We start from the raw sequence: 25,994 nt of genomic DNA on the forward strand, positions 1-25,994 counted from the left end.
TTCTCTTCATTTTCTAAGGCTGATGATGATTGGGGGTGGGGAAATCAAAGTCCAGGATCAGAAATCAGTTTTAAAAAGCTAACAGTAAGTACTCAGTTTTACAAACAGAACACAAGAACAATCTCAACTGATTCTCCTCTTGGCCACAGAACTACCAGGCAGACCATTCCCTGCAGTCCAGAAGAAAAAGTTATTTCAGACCGTGCCTCTACCCCTTAAGTAATGGGTAGGGCCAGGAATTGCACATCACCTTACTTCCTCAGGAGAGGATGATGGGGGGGAACCTTAATTCTATTATCACTTGTGCCATGTAAGATACTTCTTGCATATCTTGAACTTGACAAAACATTGACTGTTGTGATATAGGCAAGGGTTATTCCAGTTAGGTGAGCTTAGCAGTCTTAAACAAGTATTGAAAATTAAGTTTAAGATGTGACATGACCCCACATACATACATACTTACTTTCAGAAAAAAAACCCTTCACCAGTAACTCCTAAAATAAACCATTTATTGAGAAAAAACTTTTTTTTTTTTTTAAATTTCATTAATCAGCCTTGTGCATAACAAATCTGAAGCTTGCCAAAAACAAATAAACAAAAAAACCAGTAAAAGTTCACAGTCAGTGCACTCAACAAACAGATTAAAAAACACGGTCCATAACGCCTGATAACACTACAGCATTTTTCCGAACCTAAAGAGTTCAAAAATACTACATATTAACATTACAGTTCTCAATCAAATGAGAAACAGGAGAAAGAACAAATAAAAAGGTATGGTCCATATACAGTAGTAATGGCACTTTCACTGAAACATGCAGCTTCTTCCAACTCGCGGACACCGTCACATGAGCAACATGTGCCAATAAAACATACAGGAGCAGCAGAGGAAGTGACGCGCGTCACTTGTGCAGTCTTCGTAAGGTCAACTTTGATACTGTTTCTCAGCACAGTCTTTATGTAAATATTACATACAGTAGTGATTAAAAGATATCTTGCCAGAATAAAAAAGGCCAGAGATTGAATAACTTCATTCTTCATCTGTGCAAACCTGTGGAGAGGACAAAAGGCAATTAATTCACTTGTCTCCCTGTTGCAGCAAGATGACGACATCAATTTCTTTAGCATCTCCATGGAACAGAAAGGTAACAGGACTTCTTTGAAGGTTTCTTCTTTCTCCCATGTTACACAGATAATGAATTACCAATGCTTATATGTGAACACTGGTGTTTCCACTATCTGTCACCGTGCAACTCTTATGTGCCTAAAAAAGCATTCTGCCCCTGTGATGGAAGGGATGTGGCTTACAGCTGCACTGATGAGCGGGGTGGCTGTGATGACCCCAAACACACTGCTCTTGAATCAGAATACCAAAGCAAACAACTTTATGCTGGAAAACGGGACAGAACTCAATAACCCACTTCAAACCTACTTCTTCAAAGGAGAAGTTATGAACGGACCTAAATCTGTAGCTGTGAGTATTTGTCTATTCTTAACCGAAGCATTAAACCAAAGTTCATGCAAGAACTGCAGATTGTTCTGCTAACTGCTAGATAAACATTCAATATAAACTTAACTTCAAATATGAACTTCAAAGAAAAGCAGACCCTTGCACGGGAGGATGGTAGAGTTCTCAAGCACGTGCTTGTTTCACTTTTTTGGAGGGGACCCTTATCTCTACATTACAGAGTTTGTGTGTATGTACTCACTGAAGTTTTAGGCACAGAGCCCTTCAGATCAATTAGTTATCACTGAACTGAAGCCTGACAAGTCTTTTTAAAGTAAAGATACTGCATCTCAAAACAGTGAAATGGTATCTCTATGCCATAATTTATTGTATAGTGCACACCAGGTTCTTTTCACCAAATGTTTGTTGGCAACATCCCACGTGCTTCTGAAAAGTTGCCCACCCTTGTTCTCTGAAGAGCATCAAGGTGGTCTCTGGACAGCCTCCTGCCACGAGACAGAGCCCTGTGGCACAGCTACAACTGATGAAGCCAACTAAAAGCAAACCGTTTGCAGTTCCCATCTACAATCTTTGTAGCCAAAGTCAGGAGACAAACCTTGACAAAAGGATGATCGAGGAGCTGGCTGGCAGTCCACCTCATCTTTGGGTCACTTTCCAGGCAGTGGCAAAGGAAGTCCTTCCCTTCTGGGCTCACTTTGTCAGGAATTGGAGGTTTATGACCCATCCCCACTTTATACATGATCTGGAAGTTGTGCTCGTATTCGTGCCAAGGCCTCTGCAACAGGTAACAGCGTTGATCAGCGCAAGGGTTAGCGTGTAACTTGCTATCCAATAGAGCACACGTTTCCGCACCCCAGGAAATTAAAAACCACCCCAGTACTTGCAGACTTAAGTGTGACAAATTGCTGGGAGGGGGACCAGGATTTGCAGAGAAACTGCTAAGAACAGTTTTCACTCATTCAGCACATGAAACATCCCTACCTTGCCCGTGACCATCTCTATAACAACACAGCCCAGGCTCCAGATGTCCGCTGCGCGTCCGTGCCCTTCTCCTTTAGCTCTGGTAATTACTTCTGGAGCCATGTACGCTATGAAACAACACATACGATGTCATCAGTTCATACAGCAGAAGGAACAATATACATTAAGTGATTAACTGGGCAAACCAGCTTTTCAATACATCTGTAATGAATGAATTACCACTCATCTTTTCTTGGTAAGTTTTATCATTTGCTGGCTTCTTGTTCTTTGACACATTTGCAGCATAGCTGTCTTCCAGTTTGAAAAGTGATAGCGAAACTGCAAGCATGTACTGTACCAGCAGTTATTTTAATTTTTTAAGACTAGATTACAGAATCACAGAATCTTCTAGGTTGGAAGGGACCTTAAAGATCATCTTGTCCAACCATCAACCTGACTGACAAAAACAGACACCCACACAACAAACAAGAAGCATCACCATCACTAAACCATACCTCCCAGCACTACATCAACCCGTCTTTTGAACACCTCCAGGGATGGTGTCTCAACCACCTCCTGGGCAGCCCATTCCAATGTCTGATAACCCTTTCAGTGAAAAAATTTTTCCTAATATCCAGCCTGAACCTCCCCTGGCATAACTTGAGGCCATTTCCTCTCGTCTCCTCTTTCCTTTTCTGCTCCTCTACACAGCTGTTCAGTAAGACCAGTACTGCTGGAGAACGATACAACCTCAGAAAACACAAGCTCCAGCACCTTTATAGTTACCAAACACAATTTCCAGTTACATTGGTTACTGACTGTTTTGGCTTCTGGATGTAAAGCACATCTAACTAGCTACAGTAAAATCAGTTTTCTCTAAAACACATAATTTTACTCCAGCCCAGACTTTTGGCAGAGGTATCTTCTTTTATGGAAACTAGACAAGCATCTGCCCAGCACGTGCTGCCTTACCTGCAGTCCCCAAAGTACTGTTCACTTCTCCAGGCATTGTCTGGGTGTTGTTCTTCAGTTTCACTGAGCAGCCAAAGTCTCCTAGTTTAATCAGTCCAGATGAGGTAAGAAAGATGTTGGCTCCTAGGAAACACAACAAAAACCAGTAACACTTGTTAAACTAGTGCTGAATCAAGGAACAAGGGCTTCTCAATATACTCCTGGAAGTTACACAGTAGATAATAGCTGAATTCACACTTAGATCTTTACCTGTAGATTAAGCATGGAATACAATAGCATTAGAGATGTCCCCCAAAGGGTACGTTGCCATTAGCTGATGGGATTTTTGGTGGGTTTGTGTTAACACTAAGTGTACTGGAAGTTGACAACGAGAAGTGTTCAAAACACAAAGCAGTACTGCAGGCAAACTCATCGGCTTTCACACATGCTCATTAAGAGAAAATACTGCTCCAGGAATTTATGAATTCCAGTGCTTCTCCTTGTGAGAGCTGCACTGCAAAAAACCACCTGTCCTTAAGGAGCTTCCTGGCGGAGGCCATTGCTGTGTACCTGGCACTGGCCACCTTTTCACTTCTGCTGAGTCAACAGAGACACAGCTGTGTCATGAAGGCAGGCTTGCTTATACCTTTTAGCATTTTATTACGTGCACTTCCCAATGCCCACTCCTATTGTGCTCTACTTCCAGAAGAATTTCTGGAGGAGGGCTACTGTTGTAATTGGTGGCTACACTTGAAAAAATACTAGCCAGCTTACACTAGGAAAAATTTCCCAAGTGTAGTTGGAAATCTCCAAGGGGAATCTGCAGTTGGCTTCAAGTCACTTGCTCTACACAACACCACAACAGAAGTCAAGTGGTTTTGATAACAAGTGGTTTTCTTTCATTCAACATCCTGCCAAAAGACACGTTGACAGCCAACAGAAAACAGGCGGAGCTCACTCTACATGTCAGGCCAAATCCTGGATTCTGCCAAGTATCAGAGTGAAGCCACAGGTAGGCCACAAGAGTCACCTGGCAGAAACACAGCTTGAGCTGTGATCTCTCAGGAGGAAAGATGAATGGTTTGCACAGAACAAAACTGCCCACCTTCTCTAGGAATAGGTGAATGCTGGGGGCTTTGTTACACAGAGCCTTTTCCCATGCCACAGAAGATTCTTTCTGAAATGGCTCATCTGAATACAGCCTTCAACCGTTTTTCACTTTTGTTCCACCTTGAGCATAGGTCAGTGCAGGAAATCCTGTCTGCTCCTCCTTTGTGTTATGTGCTCTTAGTTAATGACTTTTTCCAGTTAGCGTGGCTGGGCATCCCCAAGATATTAATGGAAAATAAAAAGAATCCTCAAAAAGCTCAAGTTTGAAAAAGAATGCAGTGCAGGTCAATGATGCCAAAACCCTGCCCGCTTCTCAAAGGGCTTCCCTAACTAACAAGAGGATGCTTGATAACTACAGCAAGATTTATTTAGTCCAAGAGGTGTTGCACCGAACTGCACTATAAAATGGGGAGAAAAATCATTAACAGAAATAAATTCCAACCTTTAATTACTGTAAGCCCCTTACAAATTCTGAAAGAATTAACTTTCAGTGAATACAACTCTTCTGCATTTTGTGTCTGTAAGTCTTCTGCTCCTGGCACTCAGGTGCCTGCACGTACTCAAGATGAGAATTCCTTGGCTGGGTTCAGCAGTCTGCCATCAGAGGGACACACGTGTCCTGAGTCACCCTGCAACCACAGGCCCATGTAATGGAGCTGGGTAGACCTTTCCTCGGCTCCTTGAATGAAAGAGACTCCAGAAAGCCATACAAGGCAGCTCGACAGGACACTAAATATGGGCAATGCATCAAAAGAGCAAGTTACTCCATCAGCAGCTTTTTCCTTTGAACTACTGCCCACAGCTTTGCTTTTTCTAATAATTTTCAAGCAATTAGTTGTCATATAGAAATAGGTGCACTGAGCCCACCCAAAGAGCTTAGGAGAAACGGCCATCACTAACCAACACTTTTACAAGGCTGTTTTGGAAACCTGTGTTCCCGTTCCTCAAGAAAGCAAGATGCAAGTTTCATGGGAGGCTACAAATTGGTTTCTGACCACTGCAGGGGGTGGAACCGGCAGAGCTGAAGTGCAGCCATTTCTTTTCTGACTAAACCTAAAGCTATTGTGATGGTTTAATACAGTTCAGAAACTACTTACAAGGCCTTTCAAACTAAAGTTCGTCCCTTTAAAAAAGAGAAATGACAGTTTAGCATGAATATTACTGTGAAAGCTCCTTTGTCCTGAAAGCACCTGGAACTGTCAAACAGAACAAAGCAATGAACCGAAGTTTCACCGTAAAGGCAGAGACACCACTTGAAGACTCCTGTTGCTGACATTTGCTGTCGGCTGAACGAGGCTTCCACTGATGCTTTATTGCTGGAGCCTCTCCTTTGTAAGCCGCTTGGTCTCTGCTTCCCAGACCAAGACCAAACTCTAGGAGGAGTCTTTAAAAAGGGTCTCCTCGTTAGATGAGACCTGCGCAGGTCCTGCAGGACCTGGGTAAGAGAACAGGATACCCAAGGGTAGTACTTTTAGAGTGCTTGATGCTTTTCACCTCTCACAGTTATGCTACTGGGAATGCAACAAAATTCCTACCACATCTGTATGGTTAATAAGCATAATAAAACCAGAGACCACAGCTAAAACAGCAAAAAGACACAACACACCCATCTGTTCCTTCTCTCCTCCTACACATGCACTGTCAAAAGCATTTTGTTGGATGTACTTGGCAGAGGGAAGAAGCAGCCCAGTTCTGCACAGCCCTACTGCCGTTTGTATCACAAGGTGTTCTGGGCAGATGGCAAACAAAGAGCAAATGTCAAAACCCGTAGCCCTGCTAGAGAAAACAATAGCTATGACCCAAAGCATTTAAACTGAAGTTTCACCCCCTGGATACCAAGTCAGCCCCACAGGCAGCGCAGTGACAACCGCACTGGTGTGATATTCCAGAGCTGCTGGTGTAAAAACTGTGAGTCCGAGGAGCAGCACCAAAGACTGTGACATAATTCCACAAAGAGGGGCAGCTCAGAGACATTCCTCAGCCTGTACCTAAGCAGTGCAGCAGCCAAATTTGTTCAAGGAGCAAGCAGGCCAAACACTACCCCTTGATGAGAGAAATCAGCTTTACGATCCTCTTTTAATTTAGAAAGTGTGACACATGCCCATTGAACAGCCTCCTGTCTCTTGTTGAATGGCCTTCCTTCCCCTGTGCTCACCATGAAGGCACGAAGGCAGGAATAGCAGAAATTTTAAGAAAGCTAACAATGAAGTTAACAACAGCACAGTAACACTTTGATGAAGTCTTCCTGGCCCTGAGCATCTCATTCACAGGTTTGATTTACTGAAGTTTCAGATATAACCCCTGGTTTTCTCAATCCATTCTGAAAATGCAATCTGAGCCCTGTTCAGGAATATGCCCTTCTCTCCCAGAAAGAAAGCACCAAACATGACCTCAGTGATTAATTCTTGCCAATTCAGCACTTGCAAGACCATGCTGCTGTGTCTTTGTTTTTGGGCTGCCCAGTACAAGACTGGAGCAAACCCAGCAGAAGGACATCAAGATGGTCAGAAGGCTGATACACACAATGTATAAGGAGAAGCTGAGAGATGGGTTTGTTTAGCTTGATGAAGGCAAGACTGGAGGAGTGTGTGTGGAATTTATTGCTGTTTTCAGCAGTAACGTGAGGATATCAAGAAGATGGAAATAGACTGTTTCCTCAAAGGCACACTGTAAAAGGATCTGGGGCAATGGACACAAATAGTAACCTCTGCAAATTCCAGGGAGGCATCAGGAAAAAGTTCTTCATAATGTTCTTCATAATGGGGATAGGTCAGTCATTGGGACGAGAGCCCAGAGAAAAGGGAATCTCCATCTCTGGAGGTACTCATAACAACTGAACAAGGTCTTGAGCAGTCTGATTGGTTTGATCTGATATTGAGGTTCCCCTCAGAGGGCTCAACCAGAGAAGTCCAGAGACTCCCTTCAGCATGAAATACTCCATTCTTAATCACTGAGCAGAAAGTGCAGTAATTATAACTGAGGAATCTGGGCTCAGCCACAGGGGTTACAATCCAATACCCAGGACAGAGACAAAGAAAAACTATCCCAAAAGACTTAATCACCTGCTACACACCAGACCAACTACTTCACACCTTGATTCAGACTAATCCAAACCAGTGCAGCTGAGCATAACAACCAGCCAACACTGCCCTCAGTTTGCTCTCACAACCATGGGCTGAAAAGGATTCAAGGCAGCTGTGTCTTGCTTCAGCTTTTACACTCATAGAACTGGATGCCAAAATGGCATCTGAAGGACAATGGTGGCACTGGTGGGCAATACTAATCAAAAGACTCAATTTTTGAGCACAAGGCACTTGAAGACACCAACTGCAGGGCATGGATAAACAGTCTAAGAACTGGTTATCTGCTGCTGAAAGAAACAGATCCACAGTTATGTTCAGCAAAACTGGCCACGAGGGTGTGATCTGACAGCGAGATTCCCCTAGGAAAGCAGTTTTAACAGACTGAATGACGTATTATCATTCTTCCCTATCAGAAAAATAAGAGGACCTGACTACATAAGAGCCAAAAGTAAAACCAGAGTTTTCTTGACTGCCATTAGCCTGAAAACTTGGGGATGTAATGTTAGCATGAAAGGAGACAGAAAGCAAGAGGCTTTCCATGTCACATCAGGTACCCTTTATACAAACACCCTCTGTGGTCTGTCTTCATATTCTGTCACTAAGTCTCGGGAAGGTCTGTACACAGACGTGCCTGCAGGGCCCCTCTGTCTATAGCTGCTGTTACTCTCAAGGAACACCCCAACATTGGTACGAGGAACCTGTTGCAACAGAAATGCCCTGAGATAACATAGCACTGCAGTTCTGTCAGACAGCTCTTCTCACTTCACTGCATGGCCCTGATGAGAGGAAGACCTACTCAGAAACATATCCAGAGTTCAGTAATGACACAGAGCAGCACAAAAGAAATCCTGTCAGCCAGCCTTGGATTTGGATCACAACAAGCTTCCAGGAGAGCGTAACCCAGCTAAGCAGAACCTGGATATGGAATGATCAAGTAAAGGGCAAGGAGGGCACTGTGAAAAGGGAGGGAAATCCACAACTGGAGAGAAACCTTTGGTCAGGAAGGAGAACCAGAAAAGGCAAGACTGTTGGGTAATGGGAGTGAGGGAAAGTGTTTTTTAGGAAAAAAAGCCAAAACTGACCCAAGAGGGGCCTACCTGAGTGGGAGGCCTCTGGATCGTAGATAGTTCTTTTCCCAAATGAGAAGCACGAGGCCAAAGGACCAAGAGCAACTGGGAACCTCCTACACTGCTGCGGTGATTCAAAACCCTGTGAGCAAGAGGGACATAGAAACCCAGCATCGTTGGGTTGCACTGCCTTGTCATAAAATGAGCATTTGCAGGGCACATTGTGTGCATTGTTTCCCCTACCTCCTGTTAAGCTTCTGCCACGGGTGAGCAAAATATGCCAGACTAACAAAAACAAGATAACTAGACATGGAGGATGTTCTCGGAAGGCGCAAGAAAAGAAAAATGAATGTGAAATGCGGACTGACACTGGGTGCCTTAAACCAAATGCCAAAACCAACCCCCCTGCAGTTATTATAGTTCCAGTCTGCAAAAGCTGAGACCCAGGCACGAGTAGATAAATGTATGGCAAAAAATCCACTAGGTAAGTAATTTTTATTTCCTTTAACAAGGCTTTTGTTACCATGTTTAATCAACCATTCCTCTGAAACCCTAAAACTCTTGTGGAAAATGGGAATCGCAAGGAAAAGTTCTGATGAACAACTCTAGCTCTGTACACTGCCTGTCAGCTCCCAGAAAACACCGTTGTTTCTTGCACAGATGAGAAGAAAAACAGCATTACAGAACTCAGTATATTAGTACTAAAAATACAAGGACCAAAATCTGAGTTTGGATAAATCCCCAACAATCTTAACAACTTCTACAGAAACTACATAAATCATTGGCAGAATTTATGAGTTTGCAACACCAACTGTGAATGTTTTTTATGTTATGCACTTAAAAAGGAGTATGTAACTTGTAAATTGAAAATTGAATGGAAGGTTTTATACACTTAATGGCTGTATAGATCACGTGCACTGAATCTGCAAAAATGTCCCCCATCCCTCCCCGGCCCACCCTCATCTACAACACTGAAACAACAACATTACCTTTTTCTGGTTAACGTTACCTTTAATGTCTCGATGAACAATACCATGTTCATGTAGTACATTGATAGCAACCGTGATTTGCTTTGAGTAGAGCCTAATGACATGCTCCTGAAGGCCCAGTTTTGATACCTCCTCCAGAGTGCCCTCATCACAGTACTCCATGAAGATGTACATTTCTTCCTGTTGTGGGAACCAAACCGGATTTGATTGGGTTTATTTTTTTTTTATTTTTTATTTTTTTTAAACACTGAATTAGGATCAAGTTTTCCTTCCATTCTTCATCGTTTGTGAAAAGAGTAATGGAAGTACCATGTAATGTTTTAACGGAAGTACCTCTTACCATGGAATATCTAATAAATCATCTCTTCAGAATTCTGTTCTCTTGGGCATGCTTCAACCTAATATATTCCGTTGCACACCTATGGAAAATCTCTGCTACACGTCTATTTGCATCATTTGTGTGTAACCAATACTATTTGGTGGTACAAAATACATTGCTTTGGCATCAACCAAAAAGCACTTCAGAAATCTGGTAGGCATATTACGCAGAAATACAAGAAAATCCTTTGCATTTTTAGAAAAAAAGTAAAATGATGTTTTGGGCTTGGTTGTTTTTTTTCTCTCCCAGTTCCTACAATATCATGCGTTAATGTCTTGGGCAGGGCAAGTTTGTTGTTGTCGTCTGTGGCTTGAACAAGCATGCCAACTCTAACTCACTTCAAGGAAAAGTTGCCTTTCTCTGTCTCCAAGCCCAGCCAATTTCAGCCACACTTATTAATACAAAATGATGGCAAAGACACTGAAGTCTTAGAACTCGTCTGAGAAACCAGCAACCCAATGAGACAGACACCCAAAGTTCTGTTCCCAAGTGAATCATAGAATGGTTTGAGTTGGAAGGAACCTTAAAGACCATCGAGTTCCAACCCCCCTGCCATGGGCAGGGACACCTCCACTAGACCAGGTTGCTCAAAGCCCCATCCAGCCTGGCCTTGAACACTTCCAGGGATGGGGCATCCACAACTTCCTTGGGAAACCTGTTTCAGTGTTTCACCACACTCACAGCAAATAATTTCTTCCTGAAATCTAATCTAAATCTACACTCTTTCAGTTTAAAACCATCACCCCTCGTCCTATCACTCCACTCCCTGATGAACTCCTCCCCATCTCTCCTGTGGGCCCCCTTTAAGTACTGGAATGCGGACAGAAAGCAACCTTTGACCCCTTCTAAACCAGCAATGGGTGAGCAAATCAACCCATTCATATTAAGCAAATCAATCATGACCACACAACAGGCGTCCTCTTCCCTACTCCTCTCACTCAGCAGAGATACAGGCAAGACCTGACACTCACTGGGGGAGGTGGGAAGGGCACATGGGATGCAGAGAGTAAGAAAACATAGGGTATCTCAGCACACAGCTGGGAAATCCAACCCCATATAGAAAACCAGTTCTGCTGCTCAAGCAAGAAAACTTTTTCCTTCCAAAGAGACACTAGCTGGATCCCAGAAGATCTGCTTGCTTAAGATACTTGTCTGGCATCAAGATTTAAATGCCAGCACAAAATTTTTCCAGGAATCAACAAGATACTAGTACAACCTTTGCTGCTAACAGTGACGGTTTTTAGGCCTTTTTAGGTCTTTGTCCCCACACAGAAGTTACCATACCGTGTCTAATAGAGCTGGCTCTTCGAGCAGTTAAACAGAGTAGCAGCATAGATTAGCTCCAGCGCTACTCACTCCATTCACTTATGTGAACCTCCTCTGTTTATGTACCAGTTCCCAAAAAATTTCTCCAAACTGTTTTTCAGAGACCTCAACGTTCAGAGGAAAAAGGGACACACTGCATTTCACAGAGATACCCAGACAATTAAGCTGAACTATAATGTTCTCAAGTAAAACCTCCAATGATGCAAAGCTCCTTAAAATTTTCTCTCTGCCCTATAAAAAAGCCACAATAATTTAGGTTTTCTTACCCTATGGAGCTCCACTCCAAAATAACGAACAAGATTAGGGTGTTTGATGCCTTCAAAGATCTTCAGTTCATCGGCTGTTTCTTTGATGGTTTTGTGATCATTAGGTTGAAATCTTATCTGCAAGACAGATTTTCCATTATTTTGCCACTAATTCAAATCACTAAGGGAAAAAAAAAAACACAACCAAAAACATCCCCGGAAAATAAACAACCCACCCTAAACCCAAACCCAAATCAAGAAAACAACTAAAAATGCCTTTTTTTTTTTTTTTAAAGCATCATCATCATACAAATAGCCCCAAAATACCACTCCTCCATCCCCAAACTTAAACAAAAAAAGAACACTAAGCTACTTTTACAAAAGCACATACAAATATGATGATTTATAAACTTTTTAACAGCAAAATGCTGTTACTTAAATGTCTAAATACACACATGCACATATATATCTCTTCTGAGCTTGCCCTCCCGCTTAAATATAGTAGATAGACAGGTACAAGAGAATCTGAAAGCAACATCAGTGAGAGCTATTGTTAAGGAAAGACTCGTTTCCAGGTACTTCATCAACAGAGATTCTAAGGGATTCCTTGAGGGGTTTCTTCACTAAGAATGAGGCAGCTGCAAGGCAGAGGTGAGGCATGGAACAAATACCATCATAAAGGTTTTGATAAAAAATACAGGTTTTCTTTAGCTCTCCTACATATTGTGATGGATTTTTCATGGAGGAGAAAAATTACGAAGTCTTCTGCAAAACTGATTTAAAGCTTCTATTCAAACAAAGATAAGAAAAATACATAGCAAGTTATGGAAGATGCTGCTTTTACCATGCTGGTAGAAAGCATAAACTTCATTAATTGAGTACAGGACAATTGCTAGAGAAATAAATGTGCATATTTTACCTTTGGTTGCTATGATGTTACGATTGTTTTGTTCTGTATAACAATGCCAGGATACACTTTGTACTCAGTGGTAAAATTAAATACATGGAGATTCCAAAAAGGTGACAAATGACATTAAAGTGTTTTCCATATTTCCTAATGTTCTGAAATTGCAATACTATGTATTTGTAGTAAAGCTTGTCCACGATAACTTGTAGAGATTTTAACAACAGTCTGGTTAAGACAGTAAAGTCTGAAGAAATTATGGGAGGAATGCAATGTTTTTAACCAGTTTAAAAATAAATAAATAAATCTTCTCCCAAGGTATCTTTAAGGAAATCCAGAAAAGCCTTTTATTTTGAAGTTGCAAGCAGTTAGCATTTAAGCCCACAGTGGGTGGGCAGGGAATGTTTCTTGGTGAAATAATTCTGAAGTTCAAAATACTGCAGGCAAAGGCAGCACGCTGGATGTTTAGCCTAGTAGTGAAGTGTCTGTCAAACAACGTCCATTTAACTTATTTGAACTTCTGCTAAAGAGCACACACATGCTCTGTCAAAAAGCACCTGCATCTGGAAAGCAACTTTGAATTCCAGAAATAGAGTCTGCTACTGATGAGGGGGGAGGAAATGTTATGTCATTGTGAGAAAAAAAAAAAACACACCAAAAAACACAACAATAAAATGTCAAGTGTTGGTATTAGTTAGTCAGTGAATGGCTATGGTACAAGAAGTTAAACACAAGCCCAATCTTGCTGTTCCACACCTTTGAGAGATCACAGAGGTATTATGTGCGTGTGAGAACCGGCTCATAAAATATAACTGCTCTAACATGGACCGTGCTCTGGCCTGGTAACTGTTGTGAACAGCTGATGCTCACAGTTGTCTGAAGATGTGGAAATCCAATAAAACTAAACAATACAAATATTTTAAAAAACAAGGTCCGTAGGGAAAAAGGATCTTTATGCCTACGTAGCTTTATTTACTTCTATCCTGAAAACTAAATTTGTTGACTAACCACTTGGTTAGTCAACAGTTTTGTGACTCAGCCTTGCTTAAACTACAGGAGAAGCTGAAAAACATCTGATGTGATGCTTCTTATCTTCTCTAAGGAATATAGAAAACGGGAATAAAGTATGAGATTAAATACTGCAAAGTAAATATAAATTTGTGCAGTGTCCTCACTGATCAGAATACTCCAAAATAATTTAAGATGTCTTAATGGGAGTTCAGACATATTAAGCAAGCATTCATGAAGTTCAGAACACCCCTATGAGACTAGTAAAAAACATGATCCATTTTACATACATTTAAAATGAAAGCTGTATGCTGAAAAGAAAAAGCTTTGCAACTTAAGGAGAAACAAGTGATATCAGCAGATGTGGCTACATGAAACAACAGTTTGTCTTCCCATCCTTTCCCTGCTGGCTAAATAGAGCAGCTAACTCACACACATCTGGTTTAGAAAAAACCAGGGCAGCACTGATTCTTGTCTACAGAGTACTCACTTCCTTCATAGCCATCAGCTCTCCAGTGTCAACACTGATGCAGGTATAGACCTTCCCGTACTGGCCTTCACCTGCAGAATTAAAATAAAAATAAGAAAAATTAATTACACTACATTCAATAAGCAACATGTACATAAACTGAAATACGACAAAACATCACTGAAAACTGTGCTTCCCAATGTTATTTACCTTTATTTTCATTTAAAATTTCAAGTAGCTTTTAACCTGTAACACCTCATACTACACTTACAGTCCTGAATTCAAGCTGATTAAAAGTAAAAACATCACACTAACAGGCTGACCTGAAAGAAACTTTTCCCCACAAATCCCAAACCAGAGAGGAAACAATGACCATACGGGGAAACAACAACAATAGTGGTGAACTAAACAAATCCCAAAGTTTGTGCTCATTTCCATTCATATTTCTAGTTATTCCAAAAGCAGAACTCAAGCATTTTCCAGGGTTGAACACATCCAGGAATCACAGGATCATACCTAAGTAACTGTTCTAACCAAATTATTCTCCTCCTGTGTTTCTTGTTATTTTACCAGTGAAAACTTCACTGAAGTTCTATGTAAAGGAAATCCTAGCTTCAATAGTATTTTGTCCTTTAGTATTCTGATTTCAGTAAAGCTGGTATTACCTACACAGACACCCAATATTTCAGAAGAGAGTCTTAGATTTTCTTAAAAAATACTAAGCTTGGTATTTTAGCCCGATAAATGAAGGTATAATGAACATACCAATTTTGTTTCCTCTCTGCCACTTGAAAGTCACTTTTCTCAAACCTACATGCATGACATTATCATAAGATTTCGGTGTGTCACAAACTTGGCCAATGATGTTCTTCCTCCTCATCTCTCTGTATCTCCTTTCTTCAAACAACTGAACAGACTTTTGAACAGCTTCAATGGGTGCTTGCTTGGAAGCAGTGTCTAAAAAGAGCGATGAACAATGTCCTTGATTGAGAAATATTCACTGTGTTTATATTTCGTTACCTTTTGATATCACGTGAAGTGACCTCAGTTAGAAGACAACTATTTTGTGAGTCTAATTTAAGATGTAGGAAAAGAATGAAACATTTTAGCAATCACATATGAAACTATCACTTATGAATCACATCTGAAACTAACGTAAAATGAGAATACTGGTACTTTCCTAATCATCTCTTCCTTGATTCAAGGAAGTTAAATAAAACCAAAATCCTTCTCTTCTAGAAATTTTCAATTTTCCCTCTTTTCTAGATTAAACAAACTCAATTCCTTCACTGTTTATGTTCCAAACAAAAAAAATAGGCCTTCTAGATTTCAGAAAAAAACGTTGCTGTTTTTTCTGTGCTCTGAGCTACATCAATGAGAGATGAGCTTTTTATGTGACGGAAAACTTTTACCTAATGTTTCATGAGGTTCTACCCTGCCAGAATATATGTAAAGCAAGCTATATGTATCTATCTGTACAGTATAGCAGTCTTGGAAGCAATCAAGTTACTTTAAATTTCATAAAAATAATCAGCAGGATAGAAGGGACCCCATAAGAGCCTTGAATTTGGGAAAGGGTCTAGGATCACGCACTGTTGGACATCCCAAATAAGAAAATCCCATGGAAGTGAGGAAGTGCAATTCATAATTAAACATTTAATAGGGAGAGCAAAGCTCTGCAGTTCCTATAGCAATAAATGTACTCACTTTGTAGGACAACACTGCCAGTATCTTTCAGAAACTGAAAAGGTGTAACTTTTGTGAAGTTTACTTACTCCCACCTCAGAGTACACCCTGTGATTTTGTTAGCAGTACCTTCTATCTGCAATCAGGATGTTTTTTCCCCCGTTACTATGTACAAAGCTGTGAAAATCTCTTCACAATCAGCATTAAGATTCAGCCTTTCAGTTCAGCACTAGTTTAATAGATGTTACATTATAGTGACTCCAAGACACCTACCTTTGGTCTGGTTGATTAAAGTTCTGAGCTCCCAACTCCGCCGGGACGAGCCACTTGAATCTCCTTTTGGATACGCTGGTTCTAGAGAAACAATACTGTGAGCATGAAAGTGACTTTACCTCATATTAAGGATTATGCCACAATATTCAGCAGAAGCTGAGATCTTACATATCAGGACTAATACACCCTATAAATATATGAGGCAAGCATATCGCAGTGTATGCTCTTGAATTCAAAAATTACTTCTCTTTAAAAAACAAATTATGAAATCTATTCTGAAATAGGATGCAATGTATACAGGCACAGAGATCTCCTTCCACAGCTGAGGGAAGCACTTCAAGCCAGGGCACTCAGAATCAAGTATGTAGGCAATCTCTAGGAAAACAAGCTTCTAAGGTTCCTCAGAAAAAGGCCCATACTCGTTCCAATCTAAGCCAGTTTTCCATTCACACAGATACATAAAAAAGTAAGCATGAAGCAGACAGTATTTTCAACATCTGCTTAAAAAGAAAAAAAAACCCAACCAACCAAACAAACCAAAAATATCCCCCCACACCTCTTAGTATAAATTCTTAAGGCATTTCTTTCTTAGAAATCCACTTCACTTTGCAGGATGACCACGGTATCAACTCTAATTCACTTGGCATTTTGTACTTCATTTTGATTTGCAAAGAACACACTATCTTAACAAACAATGTTTCAAGGTATTTGTTGTAATAAATACCACATAGACAGGGGCTGGGGAAACCTGAAGGGGAAGCCCTGATCAGGACATCAAGTCACACACTTTGTCCCTTCTTCCAGGATGCAAATAACAGCAAGTATTTGGACGATGGATACATCAGTGGTAGCTAAAGAACTGGATAGAAAACTTCGCTGTTCTGGATGGGTCCAGTTCATACCTCATTAACAGCATTCAGAAATTTACTACTGAATGGGGTATATAATTCAGTAATTATGTTACTTTCATTTTGAACACTTTCATATTTCATGTTGAACACTGTAACTTAGTAAGACACCAGGAAAGTCCTTTAGGTACAATTCAGAAACGATATGAAAGGCAAGAGAACAGTGGATATGTCTGAAAACAGAAGAACTGACTCTGACAATATAAGCCTAAAAGCTAAAAATCTAAGATTTTTGAATGGGAAAAGGTGAAAAAACATTTTGAAAACAGTAAGAAATGGGAACAGAGAGAAATATATTAATGACATAAATCATCTGTACATCCAGGCCACAATCTGTTACTGTGACAATCACCTTCTCGCTCTTCAGTGGGACTGGAGTGGCGACTAAGGGATCTGAACTGCAACTCAGCTGCTATTGAAGCCAGTCGATCATTTTCAGGGACACTGGAACCCCTGTTAAAAAGAGCCATTGAACTAATTAACTTAGCATTGCACTAAATAACTACTAGTGACAGTTTAACTGCAGTTCCAAAGAGAAAGAACCTTTGAAGCCTAGGACATGAACCATGAAAGTAACATGAAAGGAAAACAGATGCTGAGAGGTAAACTGAAAAGCCTTTCTATGCTTTTTTTTCCCCCAAATGAACGCTTTTTATATAATTTTAAGTTATTCCGCTCTATGAAAAAACCCTAAACTTCAAAGGCATGAACTACTTGAAACAGTTACTTGCCCGTAACAACAGAATCTCTTTGAATTGCTTGTAACACACTACTAAGGCAGCTGCTGGAGGCTGCAGCTGGTGCCAGGTTTGGGTATAGGATCAGAAGCGACTCAGCTGGGTGATAACGTGAGCCACATTATCAGATGAGGGGTGGTAACTGAATTCATACGTCCCTAGTGCCCCACAAATACAGCCACAGTCCATACTCACAAAGTCAAACCTAGCGAGACAAGCCCCAGGCCAGCTGACAGGAAGGGCAGTATTAAATGCCAGCAGCTCGACCCCTTGGAGGCCCAAGCTCCTCCAGAGAGCACAGAGTGGAATTAGACACCTCAGAATAAGACCCAGATGAATACACATGCTGAACAGAAAGGGAAACAATACTGAGAGAAACGAGCCTTAAAACCTTAAGTCTTCAGTCACCTTTCTCCATCCCAAGACATTGATCAATCCACCCACGTTTCAGAGCAATAAATTCCTCATGGAAGTCTTTCTACAATAACTCCTTTAGGACAAAGCTCCCTTTCAATTTTTAAAGGATGGTGGGCAAGAGCTGTGACTGATGTCTCTTTTAACATAATGGTTTAGGGGTCAGAGCTAAACACCACTGGAAAGCAGGGAACATTGTAAAGTCCTTCACTGAAAGCGAACAACTGCAAAAAGATGAAAGATACCTGGCATCACAGAGTGCACGCACGTATGAGAGAACTTCTCTACAGCCCTAAAGTTGCTTCCGAATTGTATAAAATTATTACCTTATGATAGTTAAAAAAAAAGATTAAAAAAAAGACACAATCTTCACATTCTTAAGAACAGAAGCCAAAACCCAAGACACCCTATTCCCATGTGAATGTTCTCAATACGATGTCTGCTCTGCACTCCCTACAGCTCCCAACTAGATCTTTTGAGGAGGAACTGAAACCAAACTAGTGAAAATTCTCAGTACTCTTCCAGATGTTGAGGTTTTAATCAGCAAGGCGGCCGAGGATATTCTCAGCACATACAGAGCAAAAATTCTAGATGTGCACAGAGCTTAAAAACAAGTAAAGCTAAAGCACCTCTAAAATGAGGCAGCAGCTGAACAGAGGACCTTAAGCATCATAGCTTTGAATACAGGTGTCTAAAATCCTTTTTAGGCCTATCTCAGCCACCCAGATCTTTTACTGTTTGTGTTGAGAAAGATTGTGTGCATGTTATTAGGGAAAGAAATAGAGTAAAAGAGAAGAAGATTTGCTAAACTTCTGCTCCGGTGCTGGATAAATATAAAATGATGAATAATAACCCAGCTAGCTCAGAAATTAAACATTTATAAAGGCCATTAGTATGAACATAGTGAAAACTTATAATCATCAGAAAGCTCAATGTAAACAACCAGGTATTGCTGCTTTGGATTGTACTTTCTAGTTACATTAAACTGATGATTTTTTTTTTTTTTTAAAGAAAAACTTCAATAGAACTATGGTGGCATTTGTGCACTATGCACTGCCTAGCACAATTGATTTATCAAGTTTCCATGTTCAAGTTCCTACATTCAACTTTTTATAGATGCCTACAATGCCTACAATCATGTCATAAATATCTAAAGATTTTCTCAAAAGTCTACAAAGTTTCTGTATCTGTGCTATTCCAGCAGCTGGGCTGCACACTTCTGGCATACAAAACCTAGAAACACTCGCTTGATCCAACAGATTCCATGTCCCTTTTGGAGTACAAATAAATGAAATCCATAATCTCAACTTCTCACTGCAATGTGTTGAAGTTTGCAACTTTCTTTTAACTATGCTAAAAACTGAAATTTGCTATAAATACATTAATGTAATATTTTGTCTTCCACAATAAACAAACACCCCTAAAAAAATCCCAACAGCAGCCTCCTGTCTCTGCTTTAATAATTTTTTTTCTTCAAATTCTTCCTAGGTAATACAGGGGGTTAAACAAAGATACTTAAAAATCCAGGCAATGAACACACACGTAAAAAAAAAATGTAAAAACTGGAAGCTCTAAGAAAAATGCACACCTTTGAAAAACAGGCCTAGGTAATTAGACTAAAATGCTGCATTAACATCAACTTTCATGTTGAAAGTATTATGCATTTGATTGCAACTAAGAAGTAGAATGCTTGTTTCTTTTCTTCCTAATGAATATCTTCTTGAACTACAAGAAACTGTCAAAGTGCCAATCTTCACACTTGGATCAATATTTGTGTAGGACACACATGCAGAAAACATTAAAAGAATACACCACTGTAGTCAAGTGTGTCATATTATAAACCTGTCAGTTGCATCGAGTGGTATAAAATCACAACAAAGCCTACAAGTAATAAAAAACTAGCCTCCTACCTCTCTCTGGAAAAATTAACTAGCTTCAAAGACATGCCTTGGCTCAAAATGCTGTATGCATTCTAAAAAAAATCTGCTTCGTATGTCACATAAAGACTAATTATCAAATAAACAAGTTCTGCATTTTCAAAATCATAACTATTAATTAACCCTCACCTCATCAGCTTATACAGCTGCCAGAACCTCCAAGTGAAAATTCGCTAGAATGTTCCTTATTTGAAAAGGGCTTTTCAAGTGCATAGTGCTCCTGAATGCTGCCTAGCTTGTCTTTCTCAACAGGGGGCTTAAAAACAGAGGCATGAGAAATACACAATAAATACATGTATTTTGAATGACAAAAATTCAGGACCTATTTTCAACCAAAAAAAGTGCTCAGACTCTCAAGCTGTGCATCTAGAGGCTAATGTAGAGTGCAGCTCACATCTTATCATAAAAATAAACTGAAAAGACTTGCAGGAAAAAGTCCATATAAGCAGTGGCAATTCATTTCCCTCTTAACACCTTAGCATGTGCTTCTGCTGTGCATCTGGTAAGAAATCTACAAACCATGAGGGTTTGCTGGCTAGCAACTGATAATTATTTATTAAAAAATAAATAACTCAATCAAGTCATATCTAAGCTCACACTGGTCACTATCATTCTGTTATTCCTTCACCACCTGTTCTTCCTTTTCTCTACAGCTGTGTGATACAGTCAGATCATGTGTGATCATTTATACCATTCTCTTTGTTGTACAAGAGAGTTTTTGTTACTCTGCAGTATAAATAAGAATCCAAAAAGCTCTTTATAAACCCTAAGATAACATCATTGCATGAATAGTAGGATTTTAACAGTCAGGTGCAGAGGAAAACAATAATTTAAAAAAAAGAGTAAATTTAGAGAACTTAGGAGACATGTCAAAGGTCTGACGATGGTATGGGAAGAAGGAACACCAACAGTCTGAAATGCAACAGCCAAATCAGAGGCCAAAAAGCAAGAAAGATACTGACATAGGTCCGCCAAAAAATTCACTCATGACCTCTGCAGACAATACAGAAGTCATTTCTGTTATGTATCCTGGTACAGGAATGCTTTCTTCTGTATTAAGTTCATTCTGCAGAACCCTAAGAAGCCAAAGGTGTAGTAAGAAATAAATAAAAAAAACCCCTGAAATCTTAGGTGTTTAATGCTGTGTCTGCCACTACGTAGTATTTCAAAACATTTATGGCAGAAAATAACAATACCAAAACTGTTAGTTAACATGAAATATACATACATATATATATATATAATTGGGCTTATTTGCATGTTACAGTCATCTTAGTGCAAAGTGTTAGTTATCAACACTAATTATTTAGTAAAGTTACACTGATGAACTGACTGGCGTATGTTAATTTCATGGACATTTTGACTGAGCAGATTTGTAATCTACGTCAGAACTGCATGCTTTTACTACGGTAATGGTCGGACATTTTAATTCTGAAAGTGGCCTTATCTATTTCTAAGATGTAAGATTTTGCTCAAGTCAAACATGGATGAAGGAGCCAGTGGAAGACATGATGGGACGGAGAAGCACAGTGCAAATGATGTACTGGGATGTAAGTAGGTGGGAACAGTTATATGGGTGATGTAAGTAGAACGAGGCTGCTACGTCATGGAGCGGGGCTACCTGGTGTCATTTGCACTGCTGGCAGCTTTGGGCTGAGCTGAGTCGCTACCGACGGGAGCGGGGCGACTGACAGCAACGCTGCAATGGCTCCGGGCATCGCAAGGGACACTCCGCGTGCTGTGGCAAGAAGAAAAACTTAGGAAACAGTTATTAAAAAAAAAAATATATAAAAATGTATGGACTTGAAAGTTTATTTTAAAAATAAAATTCTGAAATGTGCATAATGAGGCCTGATAAAGATTTTTATGTTGGGTAAGTCTGGGTGTTTGAAGATTCAGGGGTTGTCAATACATAAAATAATCATAATAATCTTCAAAATAAAAATATCCAAATCTTTAGAGCAGTACTAGTTTCTGCCAACAGATAAGCAACTTTCAAAAAACATTTCAAGCGTAGAGTTTGACACTGTGCCCATCTTCTTGAAAAAACATCTTCTGTGTAAAAATATGCATGGCAAAGTTTAATTTTAAGAAACTATTTTTACATTAATTCTCACGTTACCACTTTCAAAGGGAAAATAATCCTTTGCTTTAAGCTTCTTCACAGCAGGTTGGTAATGACGCAGAAATGCCACCATATTCCAAAATGCTACATTTTTAAGTCCTATCTATGCTAAGCTACAGAAAGCATCACGGGGGTGTACACAGACATTCAAAGTGGGGAAGGAAATAAAAGTCTTGTGAATGAAGAGCTTTCACTGAATTAAAGCTTGTTACACTGGAACACTGTTTTCAGGAAAGGCAAAGGGGATAAGAATGACTTCAAAGTGAGAAAGCATGCCCCAATAAAAACTGTAAAATAAAGGGGAAGGGGAGAAGGGGAGAAAAAAAGAAACATTATTGTTCTTAAAAGCACGTTGATAAAATTTGGATCTCTAATGTGATAGTTTTTTCTACCTGCTTTGCCCTCTACAGGAAAGAAAAGATGTTCCACTTACTGTCAGTCAACATAATAAGAGAGGATAAAGCAGTTTAGAACTCTGTACTAATGATAAATACCTGAAGCCTTCAGGCGTGGGGATGATAAGATGAGGATTTGGTGGATCACTATGGCACCGAGGTACTTTTACAGGACGGGGACTGTTTCGATGAATAGCTGCAAACATAAAAAAGGAAACACATTTACTCAGATGTCAGAAAAACTTCTGTTAGGGCCATTACAAGACAGAAAATTATTTTACAGTTAATTGTGATCTGGAACATATTTTCTGGTCCTTTAAGAACAATCCAAATTATTCAAATTTCAAATAAATCAATTGCACGTGTCAGTATTATTCATATTATTAGATCATGTAACTTAACTGTAAAATAATGAAACTTCTCCAGAGAATTAAAAACTGGCAATTAGAAGATGCATACTTACTTCACTAAAAGTACACCTTCGTTATTTGAACTTCACGGATTAAAGATGATTTGTTATCACAAAATAAATATTAACAAAAAAAAATTAAAAAGCAAACTCTTATAATGTTCCTTTTGCATCAGAATTAGTTTTCTCAGACAATAATAAAAAGCAAAATGAGGAAAAAAAAAAATCCCATTTGACCATTTTACCCATACTAACCCCCCCTGCCCCGACAGTCTGCCTCAAGGAGTGGTACAAAGGGACAGGGTCAAACCTAAATGAGTCATCACCGTCCTCATGTCTAGCTCATTCAGTGCCCACAAGAGTAGTCTGCAACCTTCCTTTCCCTCAAACCCTCCTTGACTATCCAGGAAAATATTATGGCAATCACACTGCAAGATAGATGTCTGCTCGTCCATCAAAACATGAGCCAGTACTCACTCGGGTCACTGGCAGATTCTGTTGTTTGCAGTACCAGGACAAGTTAGGGAGGCCAGGGCCAGGTGTTGGTTTTCCTGTTATAATTCACAAGGACACTAGCACAAGACTCAGAAGGCAGAACCTAACCCACTTGGATGGACACAGGCTGTTTCACAAAGCAAAGAGACAGGATAAAACATGGGGAGACCCCCAGCCACGTGCGTACAGGCAGGAGCATGAACACAGCTGGACCCTCAGCTTTGGGAAAAGGAGTAAAGATCACAGTAGGTTTAAGTCCCTCAACAAGGTATTCAAATGCAACTAGGAGTTCTTATTTTTCTCTTAACCATGAAACAGAAAGGGGTATCTGCAATACCTGCAGCCAGGATAGTTTATGTTTAGTTATGTTTATTTCACACATATTACAGTTTCAGCCTCTCCCCTATTACAGCTCCAAGTCTGTCTCGCCCCTTCCCTGAACCCCTGAGCCAAAAGCTGTCACGCAATTTAGTTTGTGTGACCTGCTGTGTCTGCAGTAGCATTCAGAAGAGATTCAGTGCTTTGGGGTCATCATGCTAGTGATTTACCTAAAGTGGGCCTTTGTCTGACCAACATACCAAAAGCGAATGGACCAGTTTTACATCCCAGTACAGAGTTAAGCTAAAACTTATTTTAGACTATGCTTCTTTCCAAAGGATTGGACTGATTTTCATTGTGAAAGGTTTCTCAGCTATAAGATTTTTCTCATAAAAATTACATCAAAACTGAAACTTTCCTAAAATATTGAAAAACCTCCTCTTGCCTGAGCCAAACTACCTTCCCTTCACGTCTTCTGCATCAACCCTGCCCAGAAGTGGCTATCAGGAGAAAGACAACGTGGTATTTTGAAAGTTACTCCACTCAATGGACTTGTGAGGTGGAAAAGAGAAAGAGGGCCGAAACAGAGATACATAAAAGGGAAATACAGCTGAGAAAATACCCTTTTCTCAAGTTAAGCAATTAAGTATGTTGATTTCATTTTAATGCCAAAGGTATTTTTTACACTGTCACATATTTTGTGACATCGGAGAACTTTTTCCAACAGGTCTACATCAAGGTCCCAGGTGTAACTCCTCTGTACCTCGATACTGGCAGAAGTTTAAATATCTGCAGTGCCACAATGAGAGGGAGAAGGAACTGCAACTCCTTCCTTAAAGTTATAATCACTTCTTTACCCAGCCTTTAAAAAGAAAAATCACAATCCTTTTCCAAAAGATCTGCAAGACTTCAGAGAGATTCAAGGACAAAAATCAGAGGAAAGCATCTGTAAAGATTTTTGTATTTTTTGAGTAAAACCACCATGTAACTTTGTCAGGCAATAATGGTTTCATGTCCACAATCATGAAAAGCTTGAAAATACTTTTATTGGTATTTCTAGCATTTTAAAATTACTTTACAATCAAAATTCTGTAACAATAGCAGCAAAGCTCCAGAACAAATGCCAGTGACTTCTGCCTTACCAAGGTACAAACCTGTAACAGGACTGTGAGGTTTTCCAATAACATGGCCGATGCACTCATTCATCAGAGCTTGTAAACTCTAGAACAGACAAACAGAACTAAGTTGTAACGTTTTATGTTACAAGAGAGTTGACAGTCATATGGTAAAGCTCACAGTGATAAAATTACACTGGTTAAGTATTTAATCTGTCAAGTAAGCACCCCTACACTCTATCAATTATATTAAAACTTCTGGATCCACATTAGACTTTTGACTTCTTTTTTTTTTTTTAAACTAGATATCTTAGCCTTCTCTTGCCTTTTCACCCTGTTAAAATTATGTAACCATAAGAATTGAACAGTGATCTATCATAAAGAATGTTTTGTAATATAAATCTAAAGGAACTTAAAAATACTCATTGTTAACAAAATTAAAAATCAAGCTTGCAGTCTCCTCTGCCCTCCTTCTTCCCACCCTAAGAAGAAACACCCAAAGAAAATGGGTGAGAGTACGACAGCCTGAATCACAAGACTAAAGTCTGTAAAACAGAAAATAGGAAGCACTGCATATTAAAAAAAATATAAATCCACTTTATATCACGAAAGACCCTTTAATAGTTAAAGCACTGAACAGGGCCTGAGGCAATCTAAGCCTAATTACTGGGTGTACTGTTCACTGTGTATGTAACCTTGGACAAGTTATAAAATCTTCCTCTGGTTCAATTTACTTGTTAGAATACCAGGGATAAAATACGTCTTCACAATAAAGAATTAAAATTACATTCTTCAGTACAGTTGCTATGGAGGCCACTTCTATATAATTTTGACTAGTCTGAATGACTGTTTACTCCAGAAATTCAAAAACTTAGTAAAAACCAGGAAATTGAAGCTACATGAACAACAACAATTTTTTTTTTTAAAAAAGGTGAAAAAAAAAGTGTTTAGTCTGTGATTGCCATATTTTATCAACCCAGACTGAACTAGAACTTCCGCTTTAGATCTAGACTGTCCTTATTCTGTGACATCAGGTATTATTTAAATAAAACATTAGGACTGACATAATGTATTTCTACATAAAATGCTGTGATCTGTGTTACACGGGAGTCAGATTCATCAACGTGGTTTCATATGATGTTCTCCAAAACTGAAATCCAGTTTAGAAAAGCAAAAGTTCAGAAATGCAGTTAAGGTTTTGGTTTCCCCCCTTTTCTCTCTCACTT

At 39.7% G+C, this 25,994-nt stretch overlaps 1 protein-coding gene across 9 annotated transcripts in view; it reads right to left on the reverse strand.

Annotated features, from left to right (window-relative positions):
- Nucleotides 1–492: 492 nt before the first annotated feature.
- Nucleotides 493–25,994, reverse strand: part of MAP3K4 (mitogen-activated protein kinase kinase kinase 4) — a 70,368-nt gene continuing 44,866 nt past the window's right edge. For 3 of the 9 annotated variants that reach the window (XM_014951003.1, XM_014950999.1, XM_014951005.1), the window contains 13 exons: nucleotides 24,796–24,874; nucleotides 22,531–22,627; nucleotides 21,533–21,649; nucleotides 17,176–17,276; nucleotides 15,916–15,996; nucleotides 14,722–14,913; nucleotides 13,978–14,048; nucleotides 11,597–11,713; nucleotides 9,646–9,805; nucleotides 3,398–3,520; nucleotides 2,447–2,553; nucleotides 2,061–2,240; nucleotides 493–1,048 (listed from right to left, as the gene is read on the reverse strand). In XM_014951003.1, the coding sequence (XP_014806489.1) occupies nucleotides 1,028–1,048; nucleotides 2,061–2,240; nucleotides 2,447–2,553; nucleotides 3,398–3,520; nucleotides 9,646–9,805; nucleotides 11,597–11,713; nucleotides 13,978–14,048; nucleotides 14,722–14,913; nucleotides 15,916–15,996; nucleotides 17,176–17,276; nucleotides 21,533–21,649; nucleotides 22,531–22,627; nucleotides 24,796–24,874 (1,446 nt within the window). In that variant the 3' untranslated portion in view covers nucleotides 493–1,027. Of the gene's footprint in view, nucleotides 1,049–2,060; nucleotides 2,241–2,446; nucleotides 2,554–3,397; nucleotides 3,521–8,666; nucleotides 8,779–9,645; nucleotides 9,806–11,596; nucleotides 11,714–13,977; nucleotides 14,049–14,721; nucleotides 14,914–15,915; nucleotides 15,997–17,175; nucleotides 17,277–21,532; nucleotides 21,650–22,530; nucleotides 22,628–24,795; nucleotides 24,875–25,994 lie in introns of those variants that run through there. The other 6 variants (XM_014951001.1, XR_001413027.1, XM_014951006.1 and 3 more) reach the window with 6 other exon arrangements.

This window comes from Calidris pugnax, unplaced genomic scaffold (assembly GCF_001431845.1).
Source record: "Calidris pugnax isolate Ruff unplaced genomic scaffold, ASM143184v1 scaffold24, whole genome shotgun sequence".
Taxonomy (NCBI): Eukaryota; Metazoa; Chordata; class Aves; order Charadriiformes; family Scolopacidae; genus Calidris; species Calidris pugnax.